This window comes from Aspergillus fijiensis (genome assembly GCF_003184825.1).
Source record: "Aspergillus fijiensis CBS 313.89 unplaced genomic scaffold BO72scaffold_31, whole genome shotgun sequence".
Lineage (NCBI taxonomy): Eukaryota > Fungi > Ascomycota > Eurotiomycetes > Eurotiales > Aspergillaceae > Aspergillus > Aspergillus fijiensis.
The window spans coordinates 104,101-127,235 of NW_024469007.1; the positions used below are offsets into that span (position 1 = coordinate 104,101).

The following is a 23,135-nucleotide window of genomic DNA, read 5'->3' on the forward strand; positions in this document are numbered from 1 at the left end:
ATAGTTAACTACTCATATGTCCGTTTTAAAAATAGCAAGAATATCACTACCACCGGCGAGGTCAAGTGCAAGTGCAACAAGAAAAGTTAAAGAGCGAAGATCTGATTTGTCGCAGTCTTGCGCATCCATACCCAGTACCTACTTACCGTAGTACTGTACCAGTGACTACTGACGGGCATCAACTCGAGTATGAACACCCGTACTCGTAGTCAAAAAGATCCACTCACTCAATTAGGCTGGCTCGAGTGTCCCAGACCTCAAAGAGTCCAAACGTAACGTGGACTAAGTATGACAACGACGACGACAACGACACTACGTAGGTAGCAGCAGTCGAGTGGAACTCCAGCGTAGACTCCAAATCATAGAATCCGTGGGTACCTAGATTGGGACCATCCAGATTCGCCCAGTCGCAGTCGCTTTCCCACTTCAGCGCCCCAAGGTTCATCACTCTGGGCGGTAAGAGAAAGGCAAATCAAAGTCAAGGGCGGAGCGACGGGAGAGAGAGAAGCTCAGCGAGAGAACACCCGCATTCGGCCCAGACCCAACCCCCCTGAGGGACGCGCGTGCACTTACTACGAGGTACGGAGTACGCATAACTAATGGTACTCCGTACTGTAACTAAGCATTGCATGGTACCTTGTATGAGCACTCCGTACAAATGATCACACTGTAGAGGTCACCAGAGAGGTATGCTTAGCTTTCTGTCAGCACCAGCGGCAAATTTCTCATTCCTGTTTTGATTGACATTTTGGCCCTTCTTGATCAGCATTGCAGCAGTAGTAGAAGCAGAAGCAGGAGCAGCATCAGCATCAGCATCAGCATCAGCATTAGTGCATACCTGGAAGAGGGACAGGGCCCCCACGGAACAAGAAGACCCAGCCAATTTCTGTCATCTTCCTCTTCCCTTGATTTTCTTATTCCTTTCTTTATATATATTGCCCCCAAAGATCCAGGGTTGGGACTGAATTTATGTAGGCCCAGAAGAAATTGAATAAAGTACTATTCTCAGTATACTGTCGAGATTATTTAGTGAATGAGGAGCGGTAATCAGAATACAGTCTCCAGTAATACTAGGTAGGTAAACTCAGGGCGCTTAGCCCGATTGAGCTGAGCCCCACCTATCCGTGACAAGGCCACCCGCGCTGTTGATTGGCCCCCGACCAACTGCCCTCCGTGCTGAGTCAGCCGGCAAGAGGGTCTCAGGTGGTTTCACAAGCATTCCCGACCGTCTCTCCTACGACCAGCTTCGGGTCTCGCTCGCTCTTTCGTTCTCTTCTCCCCTGAAGAAAACACTGAACGACGACGAAGCAGAAGCAGAGAGTGTGTGAAACTTGATAGTGAGAGAGACTATCGTCGAAAGAGAGGTCTCTTCATTCTCGTCTTTCGCTTCCCTTGTATTTTGTACTTACCTTCTTTCCCTTCGTCTCTCTCTTTCTTCCTCTCTCTCTCTCTCTCTCTCTTTCGTTTTGCTCGGCTTGCCCTTCACTTGACTGAAGGAGGGTGTGAACGTTGTTTCTTAAGCAGCGCACCCACTTTAAGGGAGGAGACTCAGGCACCCGAATTCGACCCGGTCTCCTGTCCCTTTCTTCCACCACCACTTCTACCACCACCACCACCACCCCTCCTCCCGACAACTCCTCCAGGGCCATACTGTGTGTGTCGCCGTCCACGCTCACTCATTATTTGAATTTCTCCAATTTTTCTTTAAGCCACACACTCGCTTTGAAAAACTACTCGACTTCCAGTCTGACACTCGCTTATATACTCGAACTACTGCGTTCTCGTCACTCCTTTGACTAAATAGAATTACTTAGCCGATCATTTACCCTGTTTCTTCTACCAACCACCGCCTTGAACCATCAATGACGTTGTGAACCGTAATTCGCAACGATACGTTCCTAGACTACCGATCCATCTCAGCCCTCGACCATTGGAAGCACCTCTTCCCTGGAACCTGATTCATTAAAACCCTCTCGCAGGACGACATTCGACTTCCCACGACTTCCGCTTTCGGCTTGCGCCAAGTTGGTGCTCTGGAGTACCACCCTTCGATTTGACCGCCTCGATTACTACGTCTTCTCCGCATTACTACATAAAATATTTGACAGATCCCCTCCGTGGCAGTTAATGATATTGTTGTCATCGGACACGGCTCGGTCAATATGCGATTATCCTCCATCCTCTTCGGGCTTTTCCTCGCCTTGCTCAACGCCCTGCAGGTGAATGCCATTAAATTGATCGAATCTAGCGCCCTGAACTTATGCCAAGCGAGCAACAACTTTACTGTCACCTACTTCAGCGTCGTATTCACTCCCGGCAATCGCTCACTCGCCTTCAGTTTCGATGGAGTTTCAGCAATTTCCGGCTACGTCACTGCGGAATTGCAGCTCACAGCCTACGGCATCAGTGTTTTGTCAGAGACCCTGGACCCATGTGAAATGGGCATCGCAGGCCTTTGTCCTATGAATACCGGTGCCATTGATGTTGCCAAAGCTACCCTGGACATCCCCGAGTCGGTGATCAAAGATATCCCAGGTGAGTAGCGCCCCATGGCAATGGCGATGCCTTGCAGCGCCTAGGCCTGCTAACCGTTCTTTCCTAGGCATCGCCTATACTGTTCCCGATCTCGACGCTAGTGTGCGTATCTACATCAATTCCACGTCAACGAACTCCAGCATCACCTGCATGGAGGCAGAGCTTTCAAACGGCCAGACGGTTTATCAAAAGGGTGTCGGCTGGGCAACTGCCGTCATCTCCGGATTAGGTCTCGCCGCCTCTGCCATCACATCGGGATTGGGGCACTCAAACACTGCAGCCCATGTCGCAGCCAATGCCCTTTCCCTGTTCAGCTTCATGCAGTCTCAGGCCATGATTGGCATGACATCGGTACATATGCCCCCGATTGTTGAAGCTTGGACCCAAAACTTCCAGTGGAGTATGGGTATCATCCATGTCGGCTTTCTGGAGGATATTTGTACTTGGTATCAGAGAGCCACCGGAGGTACCGCTGCGACGCTACTATCGAGTCTGTCGACAACTTCGGTCGCAACCTACAGACGTAGAAAGCGTGACCTCGAGCTTGAAGAACAAGGCATTTTCAGACGAGCTAGCGGCTATCTGAATTATATGCACAAGCGCGCTTCAGGGAACAGCAAGACAGCGACCGACTCTACCGTCATTGTACGAGGTATCGAGCGTGTTGGCTTCAAGGCCAAAATCGAATCGACGAACATCTTCATGACTGGTCTCATTTTCTTTGTTGTCTTCGTTGCTCTGGTTATGATCATGGTCGGCCTTTTCAAGCTTGGCTGTGAACTATTGGCCAAGCAGGGCAGGATGAAGAGCAACAAGTTCCAGGACTTCCGGAACGGCTGGAAAGTGGTAGCCCGTGGCATTCTCTTCCGGCTGACGCTGATCGGCTTTCCCCAAATGGCTGTTTTGTGTCTATGGGAGCTCACCCAGCGGGACTCGGCAGCGGAGGTGGTTCTGGCCATCGTCATGTTCCTGTCGGTGGTCGCCGCTCTGGGTTGGGCATCTCTCAAGGTGCTTCGGCTAGCAAACCGATCAACTGTGATGCACAAAAATCCGGCCTATATTCTCTTCTCTGACCCGACCTGCCTGAACAAGTGGGGTTTCTTGTATGTGCAGTATCGCGCAACTGCATACTACTTCATTCTTCCTTTCCTCGGTTATATCTTCGTCAAGGGCATGTTCATCGGCTTGAGTCAGCCGGCTCCTGTCGTCCAGACTATTGCCTTGGTTATTATCGAAGCCTGCATGCTTATCGCCGTCAGTGTGCTGCGTCCGTGGATGGACAAGAAAACCAACATCTACAACATCGCCATCGCTGCTATCAACTTCCTTAACGTCATCTTCCTCCTCTTCTTCTCGAATGTCTTCAATCAACCCGGCATTGTTACTGGTGTCATGGGAGTCGTGTTCTTCGTGATCAACGCCATCTTCGCCCTTGTGCTCTTGATTATGGTGTTGGTCGCTTCTATCTACGCCATTGTATCCAAGAACCCGGACACACGCTATCAGCCGATGAGGGATGACCGGGGTTCATTCATCAAGTCGGGCAGCCAGCTGACGACCGAACTGGACGCTTTGGGTGCGACGGCACGTGGCGACATGAAGAACTCGCCCTATAAGTCTAGCCCGTTCGAAGATGATAACGCGTCTTTCTCCAGCGGTAACGGGGCCAGTGTCAGCCGTCAGAACCTCGAGGCTCCTGAGCCCTCGCCGAACCACGCTGCGCGCTCGCCGGCCTCCCCTGTGGACCCTTCGTTGCCGCTATTTCCCAGCGACAACCGCAACGGTTCGCACGACGCCAATTTCGGACGATCACCATCGCCTGTTCCGCGTGGCTACACCTCCTCTCCCATGCAAAACCCACACGCATACCGACAACAAAACAACCCGAGTCCATGGCAAAGAGGGGCGGGATATGATCACTGAAGTTGAATAATTCACCTGAATTGCTTTCTAGCCTTGCTTGTGATGAAGTTATGGCCTTGTGTGTGTGCGCGTGCGGGGAGAAGGCATGGATTGACTCCTATTCTACTCTATTCACGAGCCATTCTAGCTTTCTACTACCTATACAATTCTTCCCGCACCAGGTGCGTTGGGTTTTTCTTGCTTCTCTGACTTTTACCTTCATCCATCTTCTCTGTTATCATGTTTTTTGCCTACATCTCTTGTCATATGCTGTGATATACCAGAGAGCCCCCTCCCGCCCCTTTTTCCTCTCTCCCCAATCAACCTGACCCATCCATCTCCTAGACTACCTACACCTACCTACCATCTATCCGCTTACCTCTTATCCGACATCCGACGCCCCCTTTCTTTTTCCAAAAGGGGGAACCACAGGCCGGCGGGGGAGGAGCTCACTACTTCCTTCCTTACAATCAACCCATCTTTCCCTATTACCTACTCCTACTGCTACTACTCTCACGTTTTACTACCGCTGGCGTTTTGAACCAACAAAGGATCCTGGATATATATCGGTTATACTCTTTGTTCTATGGGGGGTTTCTGTTTTTATCTTATATATTTATTCCTTTTTTTTCCCTCTTCGTCCTATATATTTTTCTTCTCCCTTGTATCTTTCCTTGATGTATGAATAATAGAGAAAAGAGAAGGGAGGTTGGGGAGGAATTGAAGAAGAATGAAGGCTTTTTCTTTTTATGTTCGTCCCGTGTCCGAAGAGCTTCTTCTAGTCGTCTTTTTCCTGAGTTTCGTAGTGAACTCCGATCCCGTGATATGTCTATCTTGTTCGGGCGTCTTGGGGGAACGGAGAATAACTGAGAGAGAAACAGGAAAAAAGGAGGAAGTATCTGTAGGATGATCGCTGCTGCAATGACGTAGGCGATGATACCTACTTCCATGCCGTGCCCCATATGGGGGAGGGCCGAAGAATGTAGATGTGGGCGACATGGTATTCTAGATGCCCCAGCATTCAACGGCAGAGACGCGTTCTAACCACAAGGCGCGCGTGCTTTTTTGTCTGCGAGCTAGCAACTAGCATTCTTCTTCTAATCATCTTTGTTTTTTCCATTCTCCTAATCAACTGTTTCCACTCCTCCTTTATTTCGATAAGAAGAACATAAAACATGATAACACCAGATAAGAAAGATAAACCCAAACTCACGAAAATGATATTCAGAGACCACGCCGGGATTTAGAATGATGATGAGGAACAGAAACATGACCACCCGTCTTAAGCAACAGACCAAGCGTTTCAAGGTGGAGGGAGGAGGTATAAAAGGTAATCTCGAACATGTGGGGGGAAACAAAGAGTACATGAGTTGTTTTGGGGTGGGGGAAAGATGTGGAATCAAATGCAAAGCAATCAGGACAGGTTCTTCATCGTCTATCACCCAATCCCGGAGGCGGGCCGGGCAGAGACGAAGAACCCATGCCAGGAGGCGGAGCAGCATGGGCATATGCATCGGAGCCGGGCGGGCCATTGATCCCGGGAGTCGGGCTGGGACTGTACCCGGCTGGCGGAAGCTGGCCCGGGGGAGGCAGGCCGGGGAACCCAGCTGCGCCGGGAGGAGGCGTGGGAAACCCAGCTGGGAACCCGCCGGGGGGTGGGATGGGAGGGAATCCCTGGGCGCCGGGGGGCATGTTGGGGAGGGCAGGAAGACCGCCGGGGGCACCGGGGCCGCCGACGCCGGGGAACGGGGATGGGAAGGGAAGGCCTCTTGCTCCAGGGGCTGCGAGTCTCGTTAGCTTGTTATTATATATATACAGAATTTAGAATTTGGGATTGAGGAGGGAAGAGTGCTGCGTGCGGGAAGGGGAAAAGGATGTATGCAACTGGGAGGCACGTACGCGGAGGCATGCCTGGGGCTCCGGGAGCTGCACCAGGTGCGGGCATCCCGAAGGGAGGAGGAGGAAGTTGACCTGGGCGGCCTGGAAGCATTCAATCAGTCGTCGATCAATCTTTCGGTCTCGTTCGGAGCGTTGGTGTACACGTCGCGAAACATACCGGGAAATCCAAAGGGAGGGGGGTAGGCGCCCGGGGGCACCATCGCAGGGTTGGGTACAGCCTGGCCTTCGGCGGCGTATGATGATGTGATGGAGTCAATGACGGATTGGGCCTTTTCTTGTCCGATCTCTGTGAGCGTGTTAGATAACGGTTGCGGACTCATTGCAGGTCTGACATCGGACGAAGGACGTCGTACGTTGGTAGTACTCCACCACGTTTCTCAGATGGTTGCGTCCAGAGTTGTGCGCCTTGCGCACACTCATCGAGTCGTGCGTAAGGTAGACATCGCAGTAGTCACCTGTTGCATGAAAGTGTCGGTCAGTTCTGTTGTGGCGTGGTTGAAAGGCACCGGGATGGGATTTCGCGATGTGCGCGGAGTTCTTGATGTCGCAGGCACCAAACCACTGGAATCGCATAGTCCGATAATCGCATAAGAGAGGATAACCTACAGAAGAGTAAGGAGTTGTCAGTAGTTTCCTGATGAGCAAGTGGTCGAATACTTATATTTGGGCATCTTGATCTTGAGAGAGCGATTGCTCTTGGGAGGCGGATTAAGCTTCGCTCGGCAGCGCTCGATGGCGCGTTGCGCTTGGGCGGGACGGTTCGTTCAAGGTGTGCGAAGCGCGTTTGTATGAGCAAAAGATGAGAGCCGGGTGTTCAAATCGTTGAGGTATGAGTTTGGCGCGTGGAATTCTTGAATACTCGGAAATTTTGACTGAGTCGGAGACGAATAACTGGCGGCGGAGTTCGAAGCGATATCAAGGCGGTATCACGGGGCAGAATACCCAGCCCAGGTGTCGAGCCTCAGGCTCCCCCTATCTATAGTACAGTACCTGGATCCTGCCGACAAGCAGCTGCAGCAAGTCGGCACATTGTGTGCATGCATATGTGTGGACTTATCATCAGTCAATACTATGATTATACTGAGCTGGCGGAACATTAGTCCCTTCACGGCTATGTCAAAGATCCAATGCTGCAATGTGGACTGTCCGTGGGACGGTATAATATTGCAATACCTTAGCTGGAAACTGTAGTCCTGCATGGTCCCAGAGATCTCCTTGTGCTCAGATGTGTTTGTTGAGGCAGGTAGTCTTGTGCCAATTATGCTATACTACGACTATCCTTCAACTCTTCAAATGATTCTTCATTGTCTACGGTGAGTAGCAACTGCCCCCATCACGACCAGTAGTCTCAGGCTGGGCCGTCGTGGTATATATGTTCATACCCGCTGCGCGTTGGCTTTCCCTGTAGAAAAACGGGGTCCAGACCAGCTGGATCCCACTCGAGTATGTGAAGCCCATCTAGCGGGTTTTTTATACACCGCATAGATGATGAATTGACTTGCCGACCAGATATCAGTCTCGCAGGCTGCCAATATAGACATCAGTAATTGGTAGAGTTGACTCACAGTTGGTGCCACTATCTATGTCTACAACAAGGTCGTAATTCTCGGGGTCTCAGAGAAGCGAGCCACTATAGTCACTTTGACCAAGGAAGAAAGCTCAAATGACCCTCGATTTCTTGCTCTTACAACGAGATCCTCTATTGAGATCGAGGCCCAACCGAGACTCGACTGTTAGGCACCTTGCATTGCCAGAAGACCAAATAAACGAAAAGGGATATCCAACCATGCAAAATCCCTCGAAAAACGGTGAATGGAGTCTCAATTGGCTAGGATTGTTCATGATCATCAGGGCAACAGAGGAGATAGTCCGGGGCCCCGGAGGTTGTTCCTTGGATGATTGTTGCACCTCAGCTGGGGGAAGGGCTTGACAAATTGGCCACTGGCAGAAGGGTTGGTCCCGTGAGTCATCATGTTCTTGCCTCTCGCGTACTTGAGGACCAAAATTGGATCTCAACACGTAGCACTCTGACCCCAGATTCAAGGGACGGCAATTGTGGTTCATGACCTTGTCCGCGGGGAGTCCGGGAATTGTAATGATCAGGTGCTGGCATTGACTCCACAAATCGGCGTAGTCGGCGTTTCCAGCACCTGGAGAAAATGTGATCCAGCATCAGCCGAGGGCTGGAGAATGACCTCGCTACGGAGTAAAGATCCGGAAGGCCAGAGGAAGGTGAAGTTTGGTTGGGGACGTCATGCTTCGCAGCGGGGAAAAGAGGGGAAGGAAAGATTATTTCCTCAGAAGAGACAGGCAAGAAAGGAAGAAATGCTGACTGATGAAACAAGCCATGCCGGCAGGAAAATCCGGGGAAGAAGCAAGTCGAACCTCCTTGGAAGTTGGAACCGTTCCCGTGGCCGCCTTGCCGCCTTACCGCCTCAGGCCAGCAATGCATACGGAGCCGGTGATTTGCCGGCTGGACCGGCTCGGTTGTCATGGCCATTCAGGAACCAGAATCTCGCTGGAAATGTCTTGATGTCTTGATGCCTTGATGCAATTTACACATCCATGCACTACTACCGACAATCCGACAATCCGAGGGGTTATGCGCCCACTTCCCCCTTCCCCCTCCCCCCTCCCCCTTAGACGGTTGGAGAGTTGGAGATGTCTCTCAGCGCCAAGTGTCACTCGCAATAACCGCCATTCTGGCCCAGGAAAGTGACTAAGCAGCAGCCCTGTCGTGTGGGGAAAGGGTGAAAATTTCATACCCCTGGGAGGAGAGGAAAATAGCATCAGTGGCCAGTGCACTGTGTGAATTTGCACACTGGGAACACTGGCACAGTGAGGCATTTCTGGCATTCGAGGAGAAAGGGGGGGGGGGGGGGGGCCCCCTCGTCATCCTTCGTTTGGCCCCTCTCCATTAGGGCCGGTCACCTCGTTTCAGGAAAAATTTCTGCTAATTCTGGGGAAGCTGTCCCTCTTGGGGCTAGCGGCCCATCCTTACTCAGGGTTGACTGATGACTCCAGTCGGTTTGGGTGGGATTTCCAGCTGTTCACCTGATGAGGCAGACGAAGACGACAACGACGACAACGACGACAACGATGGCCTCAATACTTAGCCTTGGCCAGCAAGGCTCTTCCTGTGGCTCACCAATGCCAATAGAAATGAGGCTATGAGCATGATGGGCAGAGAGTGGACTGAATCACACAGTTTCATTAAGGGCGGTGAGCGAGCAAGAGGGGCAGCGGGTGGATGATCTTCGCACGATCAATCGGGGCTAACGTGACTAAACGTCGATGGTCTCGAACATCAACAACAAACCGAGTCTTCAACCACCACCACATCCGGTGATGCCTTGATTCTCCCCCTTTCCATTGACACACGGACACTGGGACGTGGAACACACAATGGTGCAAGCTGCTCCAGCTGCGAGCGACGGCAGGATTAGCTTCTTCTCGTCCATTCCGCTAGTTGTGCCTGATCAGCATCATCCTGCAGTGGGATGACTACCTGAAAACTGGCATCATTCGCGCTATTTCTCTCGTAATCGCAGTACTCGAGGGGTACTCAGGTTGGCGGTCATTCCGCCCTTGTTCGGCTCGTTGTTGAGGTGACCGAGAGGGGGGGGAAGTATGGGAAGTATGGAAAGTATTCTGAATGTACAGCGATGATGCAAGTGTACAGTTCCTCCGATGGCTTTTTGCGGGGAAAAGCAGCAGCCCAGCGCCCAGCCATGAGGGTTAGCGTGGCTTGTCTGCATCTGCCCACCACACTATTTACTAATAGTAATCAATTTGAGAAAAATCAGAATAAAAATATGCTCTCAATTCCAGAACTACTCAGTATTCAATTTAGTAGGTATGAGTAGTCCGGAGTAGGGAGTAACCACTCCCTGAGCCACGAGGAAGACCAAGAGAGTGAGTGCCAAATTGCCAATGTGATAGACTGTAAAACCAACCAACTGTAAGACTGAAATAGTTGCAATTGTTACCTTACTTACAATTAGTCCATCCCTGCTTACACTTCAATAGACTCTTCACCAACTTCTCGAGTACAACTGCAAAGAATGGAAAGAACCGAGCAGCACATTGAAAAAAAAAATGAACTTGACGATGACGCGTGACTGACCAGCCCATTTCCATTACCCCCAGGAAACTGCACTGGGCGTTGCGTCTGCGGCTGATTGGTGCAGCGGGTAGTTTCTGTTACGTTTTAGTCCCGCGGGGAGTGGGAACGGGTTTGTCAGATGATCGCGACAATTCCCAAGGAGTAAAAGCAGCACTGGATGTTTTGGGATGTTTTGGTATGTTTTTGGCTGTGGTGGATCCCTTTCCGACCAGTCCTGCCCCTTCTGCGTAGTGCGCACACGTTCCTCAATGCTGCTGCTTTTACAGGCGCCGCCTCGGCATCCGACGTTATGCGCGCGGTTCAGCCGGCAACCTCTTTTTTCACTCGTTTTTCTCCAGCAGAAAATTTGCTGGCGCTCCACTTCCCACCGCGTGTGACCCTGGCTGGGCTGGCTTTGGCTGGCTTTGGCTGGCTCTTGCTGGCTCTTTCTTTTGCGGTGCCTGGAATGGGAAATTCAACTTCCCATTATTATTATTATTATTCCCAGAAATTCTCCAACTGAATTCACTCGGCTTGTCCCGTGGTGCAATCATGAGTCGTCCTGCCGTCACAAAGGGGGCTGCTCCCATACTATATAACTCCGTCCCCGCCACAACCTCTGGGTCGAGGCTATAGTGGATAATTAGTCCAGTACCAGCATCACGACATCCTTGAAAGAAGGTGTGGATTTCAATCAGGGAAAAAGAAAAATTAGAAGAAAAAAAAAGAATTTTTTTTCTTTCTCTTTTTCTTCTTTGAATCATATACTTTAACCACAGTTCCTGCTGTGTGTCTTCGTTCACTTCATACTTCACTGTTCAGCCTCTGTGGGATATTTATACTCACCTCACCCATTCACTCCTACTACCCCACACTCTCCTCGACTCGATACCAATTCGCATATAAACCGAGTTCGAGTCCCAATTGCACGTCTTGTCTCTCATCGCATTGCATCATCGCTGCATTGAGTCATCGCCGATTAGCGCAATTGCATACATACCTCTTCATACCCGCACACCACCACAACCCACATACAACACCTCAACACAATCCACCATGCCGGGATCATATCGAGTCATTGAACCGCATCCATCGGTTCCTCACACCAGTCGTCCCGCTCTGCATACGGCTCGTGGAGGCGCCGGCAATGTCATCAACCTCAAGGGGACCAAGACCACTCCTTCGCAGACGGCCTCCGGGCCGGCTTCCATGACGCGCCTCGACTCGCGTGTGCCCAGCACCTTCAAGTCTGGCCGGGGCGGCGCCGGGAATGTCCACAGTGGCAGCGAGCGCGCCATCTTCAGCTTCGACGAGGAGTTGGAGCGTGAGCTCCGCCGCGCTGCGCCCGTCTACCACGTCGGCCGCGGCGGTGCCGGCAACATGGTCTTCAGCGACGACTCGTCCAGCAGCCTGTCGCGAAAGTTCTCCGCCAGCAGCAACGGCACCAGCAGTAGCTCTGGCTCCGCGCGCGAGCGTGCTCTCCGAGGTCTGAATAAGGGCTGGGGCAAGCTCCGGGGCATGGCCTAAGCCAGCCAGCCCGGGACGACAACCAAACCAACCACCAGCAAAGCCGTCCTTTGCGACTTTCCACTTATTCATTTTCAGCCTTTGCTTGTTCACCAAAGCGCCTGCGAACTTGTCCTTCTGGATCATGACTCACGACTTTACGACTCCCACCACCACAAAAAAAGTTCTTGATTTTACCGCCTTACGTTCGGCCTGGGGGATTCGACCTCTACATGCATTTGTTCTCAACACAACTACGCATCTATCTAATTTCTTTTGAACCTTCAACCAACAAGGGGTGCTACCGTTCACACTCCTTGAGTTTGTGGGAACTCTCACCTCAACATTTCAAACTTTCAACCTTCGAATGGCATTCACATCTCTTCAACATGATACCCCAATCGCTATGTTCGCAAGCTGATTCAGTACTGGATCAACATCGCATGGCATCTACTTTTTTCTACTTTTTTTTCTATTTTTTTTTCTTTTGTCTTGTCTGCCATTCAAACTTCAACACAGCAATTCTGGATCCTCATCCACCGCAGCGCAGCATAATCGAAGCTAAAGCTCATGTACCTGACCATGCAACCATTCATTCTTCACATATGAACGAACGAATGAAACGAAAACTATCTCCTGTACAACCCCTTTAGATAGCTACTTTCCCCAGAGCGTGTGGAATGGAAACAAGAACAGACAAGCAAAAACTTTTCCCCCTCTTCCATTGTAGAATCATTCCTTTCCCTTATTGTAAGCATAACCACAGCCCCCCCAGAGTAGTGCAGCCCCAGCAAAACCGATGCCTGCATACAAAACACAGAGTGCGGGGGACAAACGAAGAGATTCGTACTCGCAAACAAACCCAACCCTTACGCAGAAGTGGAGACCTCGCGAGCTGTTCACCAACTCGAGTACGAAGTACGTACGAAGGACGGGAAATCCGGGAGGCGGAGACGTCAGCACCTCGGAATGGCTCCAAACCTTACTTAACCTTTACCTACAGTAAGTTACTCATGAGGACATGAAAGAAAGCCTTTCTCTTTCTTTCGCTCTGTCTTTTCTTTTCGCCCTTCCAGTAGGTGCCCGAGGTTCGAGTGCGTTTTGGGGGGGGGGTTGTCGGGTCTAGATTCTATTCTAGAAGGTGGTCTAGAGTCTGTGCTGTGGTGTGCTGTGCTCATACTGTGACATATTGGATGGATTGGTGTCATAACATACATACAATTTGGGCGTGGGTTTTTGGCGGGGCTGGGGACGTCGTAATTGTGGGCATGATTTCCGCTCTTGATGAGCTGGGTGGTGGTGGTAGTGGTCGTCTTTGTGGTATCGAGATCGTCTTCACGGGGGAGCGGATAAACGAACTTTGGAGTGAATTGGGATCTTTGTCGTGGCATGTTGGAGTTGAGGTGGAGAGTCTATACGTGGGTAAGAAGCACCGACTCGACGGAGGGTACTCTAATTCTGTTTTCAAGGTTAAATCTATCTGGGTTTGCCTGATTGCCTGATTGCCTGAGGACACTGTATTGTACTTCTTGACTGGGGGTCTTTTAGTCTCGGCGATCACGGAGCTATAGTATACTGCATCTCTTCTCTTTCGATTTACACTGCAGTAGCAGTAGCAGTAGCAGTAGCAGTAGCAGCATATCCCCGAGGTTTCGTCAGGACACGAAACCGATCAATCCATCCAGGAAGGTTGTACTGCGCACACCTGACACCTGATATCAGTATCTGGAGTTCATGCAAGACGAGATCCCACGCACGCAATTGGTCGGGAACATGTAGACCCAACAGCACGGCGACTTATTTCTAGACTAGACTGTTCGGCGATTGCCCTGCATCGAGGCGTCAAGATGGTGGAACAGTATAGAATAGTACAGTATAGTATTGGGTGGGTTTGAGGACCGAGGGGCTGGGGGCTTGGTGTCACCATGCGCACCCGATCTACTCCTTCAGATTGGTTGTTGGTAGATGTACAGTCCGGTGGATTCTCTTTGCGAGCTCAATCAATGCTCATTATTGGGCTTTAGGTTGCAGGCCGCAGACGAGGAAAGGGAAGAGGTGCCATGCAGCTGTCATTCAAGAAATTGTGTCAATCGCTCATTCATCTCATCTATGCCATTCAATATTTACACAAAAAGTACAGTCGAAGAGAACGGAGGTTGGAGAGACCACTTGACAAGGAGCAGAAGGAGAAGAATGTGGACTGTCATCGCTCAATTTACTCGTTCAAGTCACTCCTCAGCAGCAGTGAGGGTTCATTCCGAAGACCCCGAATTGCGATTGGCTTGGCGAATGATCCGTCCCAGCAGAGCCAGGTGAGGATACTTGCCAAGCCGAGAGGTGTGACAGCTGGGTTCGAATGCAACACGTCTCGGTTACGTGTACGCGTGCGCGTGCGCGTGCATAGGGGACATACTTAGAAGTGATGGGTTGTATGGTTGTCGAGAAAGATATGCACGAAACGTATCATCTGGGGTGCTTTGGAAGTGGTGGATAGGTTGTTTGGAGTGTCGGAGACAGAAATTGGAAAAGGGGCAGGGGTATCTATGAAAAGACTGCTGTTGGTTATGGTTTGGCCCCGAACTTCTTCAGGGACCTGTCTAGACAACCATCCCCTTCGTGCATACTAGTCATTCGTGCCCTCGGAAGCATCCACTGACTTCTGCGCGATGGGATTGTTGTCCGTCGATCATGTCATGTTGTCCTCAGTCGGGACGTCGTCCTGCGATGCCTCACGATTAAGCGAATTTCCGGTGAATGATCTCAGGATCTTCGTGCCACTCGTCCGCGCTCACCCACATCTGGTGGTCCTCGTTAGCCACAGCTCCAACGAAATTCAAATGCGGGATGCAATTTACCTTGCGGAATGTGCTCAAACCAGCGAGGATACCTCCGCCAATCCAGGTCGTGTATTTCCGCTCAGCAGGAGCAGAGATCCGGATCTTCATGTCCTCCACAGCCAAGCGCTTGATCTCCCGCATCAACCGATCAGGGAAGTTCTTGCATAATGTCGAGCCTCCAGAGAGGACAATGTTGAGGTACAAGGACTTGCGCAGGTCGAGATCCGTCCGGGTGATCGCATCTTGGACAATCTGATGCACTCCCGGATACTCCAAACCGATGAGTTCCGGGTCGAAGAGGATCTCCGGCGCGCGGTAGCGTTCTTGCCCGATCTATGCGTAGCTATTAGAGAAAAAACATGCCCCGCCCACTCATCACAAACTCGTACCTTGATCTTGTGCCCGTCCGGCAAAGCATAGTCCACCGACTTGGTCTCCGACTTGTGATAGTTGTTCATCCAGTCCTTCTCCTCCCGCTTGGGGTCCAACGACACGTAGCACACCTTCTCCTTGATCATGCGCACCACCTCCTTCTCCGCGCTGGTATGCAGCACATGGCCGTTCTTGCGGAGCAGCAGCTGCAGCTGCTCCGTCACATCCCGCCCGGCCACGTCGATCCGCCGGATGCTGTTGGGGATGGCGAAGCCCTCGAACACCGGCACCGCGTGGGACACTCCATCCCCTGAATCGAGGACCACGCCCGTCGTCCGGCCGGACGCGTATAGCGACAGGACAGCCTGGATGGAGGTGTACAGCGCGGGGACGTTGAAGGTCTCGAACATGATCTGGGCGGCGGCATCGCGGTTCTTGCGCGGGTTGAGCGGCGGCTCCGTTAAGAGCACGGGGTGTTCCTCCGGCAGCGTCTTCAGTTCGTTCTCGTACACATAGTGCCAGATCTTCTCCATGTCATCCCAGTCCGTGACGATGCCGTGCTCCAGGGGGTACCGGATCTTGAGCAGGCCGCGCAGTTCCTGAGCGCGGGAGCCGATGAAGACGTCGCCCTCCAGGCCACCGGCCATCACCCGCGGGTGTTTGGGCCGACCGACGAACGAGGGGAAGAAGCACGAGGGGATCTCCTCCCCCGCGAAACCGGCGCGGATGGTTCCGCTGCCATTGTCAATGACTATCGGGGCGTTATGAAGGGTGGCTTCTGCCATTGTGGGGAGGAAGCTGGAAAGGGGAAACGGAGCGCTGGTTGAGGTTCGGAGCGGGTGTTTTGGGCCGTCGATTGTTTATATGCAGTGGAAGGCCCCCGCGGCCGATTTTAATGGCTAGTGAGATAAAAGAATCGGTCGGAATACGTTTGATTTTGTGAGATATAGTGTTCCAAGGACATAGATGGTAGAAGAACAATGCGTGGGAGGGAGAAAGAGCAAGGAGAAGAAAAGGACAAGAAAGTCGGTGGTGGTTCTTTTTGCGCGTTTCGGGGAAGGGAAAGAAAGTACGGAGTACTCATAAGTCCAATCAGTCGGTTTAGTTGGATCTGCCCGCGCGGAGAAGCTTGGGCCACTCCACCACCAATCCTCGACTTCCTCCTACTAGGTATCCTTTTTCCATACTACGTACCTCGGGTTCAAATTTGAGAGGATGAATAAATGATAAACGTGTTCATCATTAGCGGAGCGAAATAACGAGTCCTCATCTATGGATGCTAATGCGCCATTGGTGATTGCAACCGTCCAAAGCCATCTCATTCCTCTTCTATACTAAAGCACCCACGCCCCGTAACGCCATGGCAATTCGTTCCTCAACAACAGTTCATTTGCGATGAGAAGTAAGAGATACTGGGCTGTCAAAAACAATCAATCCAAGAAACCCAATTCGTCAGACATGACCTGATCCAGGCTCGGCGGAGGGATTTCCTGGGCCTTGGAGACCGGCGGCCACTTGGCCATCTGAACTCGCAGGCGTTCAGCCCTATCGACTGCTGTCGCAACATCCCTAATTGGAGTTCAATTCGACGTCCACCACGCAAGAAAGCAGAGACTGAAGAACTTACTGATAGTGACTCGCAATGAGATAACCCTGCTCCTGGAGGATATCGGCCAGCTCCTGCTGGTGGTTATCTTTGAGGGTCGGATTCGGGACCACCGCAAGAGGCACGCCCAGTCTCAATGCATCCATAATGCTGCCAGAGCCTAGGATTCATGGTGGTCAGCTCGCGCATTGTGAAGTCCATCGGCAAGGTTGCAACCATACCGGCATGACTGATAATCAACCCACCAACTCGACCTTCCGAGGGCCGTGCCTTGGCAAGACGCATTTCATTGTCCAGTCCGTCGGGGTTGAAGTCGAATCCGTCGATCAGCAGACCGTGCTGGCCCTCACTCCCCGGGGGAAATTGGCGCAGGAATTCATCGAAGAGGGTGTTGCCGTCTTTGCCGTACTGGACCAGCAGGTTGGTGTAACCGTGTGCACGCAGCTCACGTAGAAAGGTTTGCTCCAGAACCGACTGAATGAGGAGGTTGAAAGAAGCGGTAGCTCCCACAGTCACGAAGCAGAACTTCAGGGGCTGGTCTTGCATCGCCATGGTAGACGTACTCAGCATGATTTGTATATGGTAGGATAGGTGGATCGATGCAACGGAAGTGGGAACCAAGAAGTTGATGATCAGCGATTATCAGCACTGTGACTAGGCACCAGCCAGCTAGACAAAGTCATGCATGCCTGATTTAGGCTTGATGTGAATGAAATTGACCAACAGTCAGTTAATTATAGTGGTGACTCATGACATATCTTTGCAAGTGTCAGTTAATTATGTTTGTTACGTACTCATAGAAAATGATGAGATGCGAAGCGGACTTACTACTTACTCGCATAGAGTCAAGAATGTCCGGCAGTTTGGATGGCGGTGAAAGGGCCGCCTTCCCCAAAGGGGATAGTGGATTGCGGGCCCGGGAAAGAAAGAAGTTCCCAATCCAATCCCATCCAATCCCATCTCCATCAAAAAAAACATCCAACCTTGAAACCCTCCAATCCTCCGCCTACAACTCCCCCTCCATTCCATTCCCCCTCCCCTCACAATGGCCTCAGTAGCCAGGTCTCTGGGCCGCTCGGCCTTCTTCCTGGCCCGAAGAGGTCCCATCGCCAACCCCTCCTACCGCTCCTTCTCCGCCACGCCGCTCTCCTGCATGCCCGAAGACCCGGTCATCCCTGAGGTTCGCCCACGGCGCCTGGAGGATTACCCCAATCTCCCGGAGTACTCGCCCGAGAACTTGACTCCGGAGCAGCGGTCCCTGTACGACATGATGTCCCCGGAAGACCGCGCGGCCTTCGACAAGGCGAACACGAGCATGATCGCTGAATTCAACGACCCGGAAAAACGCAAGGCCCGGATGGCCCAGATCGACCAGAGAATCGCCGCGATTGACAAGCAAGTACAGCCCTGGCGCTTTGCGGAAGCAGCATACACGCACGGATTCTGGTCGGAGGAGGAGCCGGACGAGTTCGGTCTGGTGCAGGATATGGACGACGAATTCAACGACGACGACATGACGACCATGGCCTATGCCGAGCTGGAAGAGCACCGTGAGATCAGAGAATACGCGCGGATCGCCGCCTGGGATATGCCGTCATTGAGCAGTATGACTTAACTCTTCTTCCCTTTTGTCTTTCGTTGAATCCTGGGAGGAGGCGAGGGGGGGCTGCCATTCTTCTACTTCAACTTTGATCCCCCACCTCCCAGCTTGAGAAACGAAGCACCCCCCATAAGAAAAAGCGCTGACCCCAGGTCCCCCTTCGCAGAACTCGCCAAACCCTTCACCCTGCCCCCCGAAACCCACATCCTCCGCTTCCGGTACACGACCTACATGGGCGAAGAGCACCCGGCCCAGCACAAGGTCGTGGTCGAGCTGGCCTCCAAGGATCTGACCCCCAAGCACCTGACCGAGGCCCAGCGCCAGACCTTCCTCAAGCTGGTCGGCGTGCGCTACAACCCGGACACCGACATCGTGCGCATGTCGTGCGAGAAGTTCCAGCACCGCGCCCAGAACAAGCGCTACCTGGGCGACCTGATCCAGTCCCTGCTCAAGGAGGCCAAGGAAGGCGACAGCTTCGCCGACGTCCCGCTCGACCTCCGCCACCACAAGCCCAAGACCCGTCTCCGCTTCCCCGACGAGTGGGCCATCACCCCCGAGCGCCGCCGCGAGCTCGACGCCAGGCGCGCCGCCCAGAAGGCCCGCAAGCAGCTGGAGCAACTCCCCGACACCGTCGTCGACGGGAACCAGATCATCTCCGAGGCCATCAAGTCCCTGCCCGCGCTGACCTCCGCCATGCCCAGGCTCTCGGGCAAGGAGGACCAGAAGGGCGCGAAGGTCGGTGTGAGGGTCGGTCCTAGACCTCCGCAGCGTAGAATGCGCTGAGGAGGAGGTGGTGATAGTGGTGGTGGTGGACGTGCTCAGGGAATCAATCCCCCCGGCGTACACATAAGATTCTGATGATTAATGCGCGCACGCGCGCCTGCGGGTGTGAGGATCAGGAATCATTTGCGGGGTGTATATGTGTGTATGATGTGTCTTGTCATGGAGCTCTTTTCTTCTTCTGGTTTCCTTTCTTTCTTCCGGTCCTGTCTTCTTGTCTTAATTTCCCGGAACTTCTCTGTAAGCTCAGATCAAAACAGGGTGGCGCAATTTGCTCTTTTCTGCACGGTTGTACTAGATTCATCATATCAATGTATTATACTTCATTCCATCTTCACAGATATAGCACAGGAGGGTTCATTCAAACTCCACAGGTATGGCACAGAGAGCGGGGCTTGGTTGTGTTTCCGTCGAGCGACCTCGCGAATTACAAGAGTACAAAGGTGTGTGTGCTTACGGCATCTCCAAAGAGTTATTATGTTCGAGATCTTCCATGAGTGATGTGCATCTGCAAAGCTCAAGGGCTGTTTCATTGCATCAGGGCATGCCTGTGCTCCATATTTCACATGTTCGAAATCCATCGCCTCCGCCCAACTCCCATCCAAATATAGACATGACCTCTGCTATATTACATTTCGCACACGAGACCGTGTCTTCTCCGAACAAGAGAGGGGGGGTAGAGGCAACGAAAATGAAAACTGGAAAAGAGGAAACTTGGAAATCAGAAAATGAGAAAAACAAAGCCAACATAGTATTGACAGCATACATATGATGTGCGAACGGCGCCGGGAAAGAAGCACTGTGTGTGTTCAGATACAAGTTTCGCCTTCAAGGCTAGATTAGTAGTAGTAGTAGTAGTAGTAGTAGTAGTAGTAGTAGGCGAACAGAACCTCCATTTTCTCTCATTCCAACGTCAACGTCAAGTCAAGTGGGGGAGTCCTCCGTTCCTTGAGACAGAAAAGGTATATTTATTTCGCAAAGGAGATCCCGTGTAGCATATCATAGTAATTCGCATCGTAGCACCTGGAAAAGCCGCAAAGTCACATATTTATGTGTGATGGGCGAAGAACAAACAGCTGGTTTCCGATCAAGTAGAAGAAAGCCTCAGACCATAGACGTGTGGGCACCTTCCGGTCTCACCTAGTAGAGTCTCTATTTACTTCTCCTCTTCCATGGACAAGCCGCCGAAAAATTCATCTTCGGAAGATCCGACAGAGCGCTCGCGATAAATCTTCTGACCAATGGTCCCGGAATTGGGTTTGTGGCTCTTGCCTTTGACGCGATTGCGACGCTTTCCAGGGCTGGACTCCGACGACGCAGTACTGGAGTGTGTAGAAGGGGAGGCATCTCGAGTAGGCGGCTCGGATGCGGCACATCCATGCATGAGATTCGGGTTAGCATGCGTCTGGAGAGATCCGAAAGTCCCAAATGTGACCTTCGAGGCAGGCGATGCACAATTTGACGGAAGAGTGGCCTGGCTAGAATAGCTCGCCCCAGCGACTCGCTCCTCCATTTCAGAGTTTGGATCATCCGATGGGAATTGTGATCGAGGCTGATACAAACGACGGGACCTATGGGTCTTCTTGGAACGTCCCTGAGGTACAGCATCCCGTAAGATACTTGAACCCTGGCACGGATTCATACCAAGAGAGGCAGGTAGGAAAGGTGGGATACGGCCAAAACTTCCACGCGAATCTCTGCAAGTGCCTTCAAAAGGATCGGTAACAACGTTCTTGTAAGCAGTACTCTCATGCGGGCGTGGATAGTCACAAGCAGGCGAGTTGTTTCCGTTGGCAGGCCTCAAGGATGAATATTCCTGGAATTCCGGGAGCGGATCAAAAGACAGAAGATCGAGCTTCCTAAGAGCCACACTCTTGGAACTGGGAGTGTGCTTTTGCTCTACCCTATGAGTCTTAGAAGCTTTCGCTGCGTCCGTAGCCGGAAAAGCGAGTCTCGAGGCACCAGGAAATCCCAATGAAGATTGCTGGATGGAGAGCTGGTTTGCAGCAAATTCCTGTTCAGGCTCCTTCTTTATCTCAGGCGCGTCAAGCACTTCATTCATACCCATGCGCGGGTGATAGGGAAGCGATCTGCTGTAGGAACCAGCATCGGGTGCAGGGAGTGTATGGTTTAGGGGGGTACGAGGATGTCCATGCCCATTGGGAAGTAGGCTGGGAATATTGAACTTATCGCGGTACCAGCGAGGGATGTCGCGCAGACCAAGCTTCTCTAGCATGGACAAATCGTGAGGCATTTCATGCTTATAGAGGCATCCTATGGCGAGTGTTAGATTTATGCTGACCAAATGTAACATGAGCCCCTCACCTTGTTGCTGATAGTCGCATTCGCCATGACGGATCCAATAGGAGCAGTACTCTTTCTTCGAGTTGTAGTGGGGGCTCTGCAAGAGGGTCAATCAAACTCGTTACCTTGGAACTCGGCTTCTTTTCAGTGCATCGCATGTAGAGTAACACGTACCTGTCTAGCAGTACCGTTTCCTTGGGGATTCACATTGCTGCTTGGGACCAGCCAGCCGCTGGACGAGGAAGGTGTCGCAAACCAGTTCTGAGATACACCATGTTGCAGTAGCGTACTGATAGCAACTCTCTGGCTAACAGGTATATTTTCATCGGAAGCAAGATTCATAAGCGTCGCCTGCACGTCATTGTCGCGGGAGCGATGTCCAGGTGCGGTACCGGGCGACGCGCGAGTTGTGTGTGGGAGAGTGCCCTCGAGGACATAGAATTGCAATCTAGAGCTAACAGTACCCAGACTAGTCATGCCTTGAGTTTCGCTTGGCGAGAGGGTACGGGGAGCACCGCGGATTGAGATATGTGAGGGCAGCTCGTCGACAGCAACCAGGGGAGTGAGGGTGCCATTTGGGCGAGTACAGAAAAACTGAGGGCGAATCGGCGAAGACATGGCTGCTTGGCAGCGCCAACTTGCAACTCAGTCTTCGGCAGGGATAGACGGATGAGAAGCTGAGCGTCAGGAAGCGATATAACCTATGCTAGAAGATGAAGTATATCGCCATGAGAGATGGGAAAGGAAAGAGTGTAAGGATGAATGGTGGAGAGCTAGAAGTAGAGGGATGGAAGTAAAGAGAACACAACCACAGCAAAGAGATTAAGAAAGAAAAGAAGAGAGCAGAGGATCCAAAGAAATAAACAGAAAGGAAGACCGTGTTAAAGATCGGTGAATCACTGGCCAGCAAAAAATCAGTTAACATTCACTGAGACAGGCGTTGGCAACAGGGGTTGATAACACCACACAGAGAACGATACACCATTCACTCCAGGAAAAAGAGCAACCTAGGCGTGTGAGCTTGCAGAGATTGGTGTCATATCACTAACAGCCCTGCAGAAACAGTCACGCAAAAAAGAAGCGACAGGAACAGGAGTATAAAAAGCCAGTCTGAGAACACATCTAATGTTCGCCGCCCAGAGAATCCAATGCAAATCAAAAGATTCTCAACCGGCCGAATATTGGCAAAAGACCAGAAAAAAGAAAAAGAAATACCAGCGCGAAGATTCCGCAGAGGATAAGAGCAGTCGCAGGGTCCAGATCCAGCCATGACTAAATGCCGTCAGTGTTTGTCCGATGATGCTCGCCAGTACAACCGTCCCGGATGGCTGCAGCCTCCTCGCTGGTCGCATGTTATGGGGGGTTTGGTCCGCTCTTGTGGAAAAGGTGCAATTGCTGTCTCTTCGATAAATTCAGCCTCTGGGTGATATCTCGTACCGGACTGATCCCCTCCATCCTCATACCTCTTGACTTGAACCATGCTTTCTCTCTGCATCAATTGAATCCGGGACGAATTCAATGGTCAATGGTCAAGGATCAATGTTGATACACAGGCATTCTTTGCTTGCCCGTGCTGTCCCTGACAGAGTGTCACCTAATAGGAACGACCCATACTTCGTTTCCAGTCCTGAGATTGACACAATGTGTCTGATAAGCCTCGATGCGGTCTGCTGGCAACGTGGAGGGAGT

The 23,135-nt window shown here is 51.8% G+C and overlaps 8 protein-coding genes across 8 annotated transcripts; 3 read left to right on the forward strand and 5 right to left on the reverse strand.

The window, feature by feature from the left end:
* The first annotated feature begins 1,906 nt into the window (after nt 1–1,906).
* On the forward strand, nt 1,907–4,752 carry BO72DRAFT_147746 (transient receptor potential ion channel family protein). The gene is made up of 2 exons (XM_040939205.1): nt 1,907–2,535; nt 2,603–4,752. The coding sequence occupies exons 1-2, from the start codon at nt 2,163–2,165 to the stop codon at nt 4,456–4,458; spliced, it is 2,229 nt and encodes a 742-aa protein (XP_040800120.1). The 5' UTR covers nt 1,907–2,162; the 3' UTR covers nt 4,459–4,752.
* Nucleotides 4,753–5,480: 728 nt separating this feature from the next.
* On the reverse strand, nt 5,481–7,202 carry BO72DRAFT_147739 (putative U1 snRNP complex component Yhc1). The gene is made up of 5 exons (XM_040939204.1): nt 6,998–7,202; nt 6,690–6,948; nt 6,494–6,622; nt 6,337–6,417; nt 5,481–6,124 (listed from the first exon to the last, which is right to left on the reverse strand). Exons 2-5 carry the CDS (start codon nt 6,907–6,909, stop codon nt 5,562–5,564), a joined length of 993 nt encoding a protein of 330 aa, XP_040800121.1. The 5' UTR covers nt 6,910–6,948; nt 6,998–7,202; the 3' UTR covers nt 5,481–5,561.
* A 932-nt stretch (nt 7,203–8,134) lies between these two features.
* On the reverse strand, nt 8,135–8,945 carry BO72DRAFT_147778 (uncharacterized protein). Its single transcript, XM_040939206.1, has one exon. The coding sequence runs from the start codon at nt 8,834–8,836 to the stop codon at nt 8,306–8,308; it is 531 nt and encodes a 176-aa protein (XP_040800122.1). The 5' UTR covers nt 8,837–8,945; the 3' UTR covers nt 8,135–8,305.
* A 2,552-nt stretch (nt 8,946–11,497) lies between these two features.
* On the forward strand, nt 11,498–11,968 carry BO72DRAFT_380593 (DUF3602 domain-containing protein; the record flags this gene model as incomplete). Its single annotated transcript, XM_040941394.1, has 1 exon — nt 11,498–11,968. The coding sequence occupies one exon, from the start codon at nt 11,498–11,500 to the stop codon at nt 11,966–11,968; it is 471 nt and encodes a 156-aa protein (XP_040800123.1).
* Nucleotides 11,969–14,523: 2,555 nt separating this feature from the next.
* Nucleotides 14,524–16,031, reverse strand: BO72DRAFT_147803 (actin-related protein ArpA). The gene is made up of 3 exons (XM_040939207.1): nt 15,174–16,031; nt 14,803–15,117; nt 14,524–14,745 (listed from the first exon to the last, which is right to left on the reverse strand). Exons 1-3 carry the CDS (start codon nt 15,939–15,941, stop codon nt 14,683–14,685), a joined length of 1,146 nt encoding a protein of 381 aa, XP_040800124.1. The 5' UTR covers nt 15,942–16,031; the 3' UTR covers nt 14,524–14,682.
* Nucleotides 16,032–16,382: 351 nt separating this feature from the next.
* alg13 (N-acetylglucosaminyldiphosphodolichol N-acetylglucosaminyltransferase catalytic subunit ALG13) lies at nt 16,383–17,571 on the reverse strand. The gene is made up of 3 exons (XM_040944955.1): nt 16,984–17,571; nt 16,784–16,922; nt 16,383–16,725 (listed from the first exon to the last, which is right to left on the reverse strand). Exons 1-3 carry the CDS (start codon nt 17,312–17,314, stop codon nt 16,587–16,589), a joined length of 609 nt encoding a protein of 202 aa, XP_040800125.1. The 5' UTR covers nt 17,315–17,571; the 3' UTR covers nt 16,383–16,586.
* Nucleotides 17,572–17,717: 146 nt separating this feature from the next.
* BO72DRAFT_147842 (mitochondrial 37S ribosomal protein mS35) lies at nt 17,718–19,332 on the forward strand. The gene is made up of 2 exons (XM_040939208.1): nt 17,718–18,366; nt 18,529–19,332. The coding sequence occupies exons 1-2, from the start codon at nt 17,808–17,810 to the stop codon at nt 19,143–19,145; spliced, it is 1,176 nt and encodes a 391-aa protein (XP_040800126.1). The 5' UTR covers nt 17,718–17,807; the 3' UTR covers nt 19,146–19,332.
* Nucleotides 19,333–20,106: 774 nt separating this feature from the next.
* On the reverse strand, nt 20,107–22,338 carry BO72DRAFT_147850 (uncharacterized protein). The gene is made up of 3 exons (XM_040939209.1): nt 21,621–22,338; nt 21,468–21,543; nt 20,107–21,416 (listed from the first exon to the last, which is right to left on the reverse strand). Exons 1-3 carry the CDS (start codon nt 22,062–22,064, stop codon nt 20,299–20,301), a joined length of 1,638 nt encoding a protein of 545 aa, XP_040800127.1. The 5' UTR covers nt 22,065–22,338; the 3' UTR covers nt 20,107–20,298.
* Nucleotides 22,339–23,135: the final 797 nt, after the last annotated feature.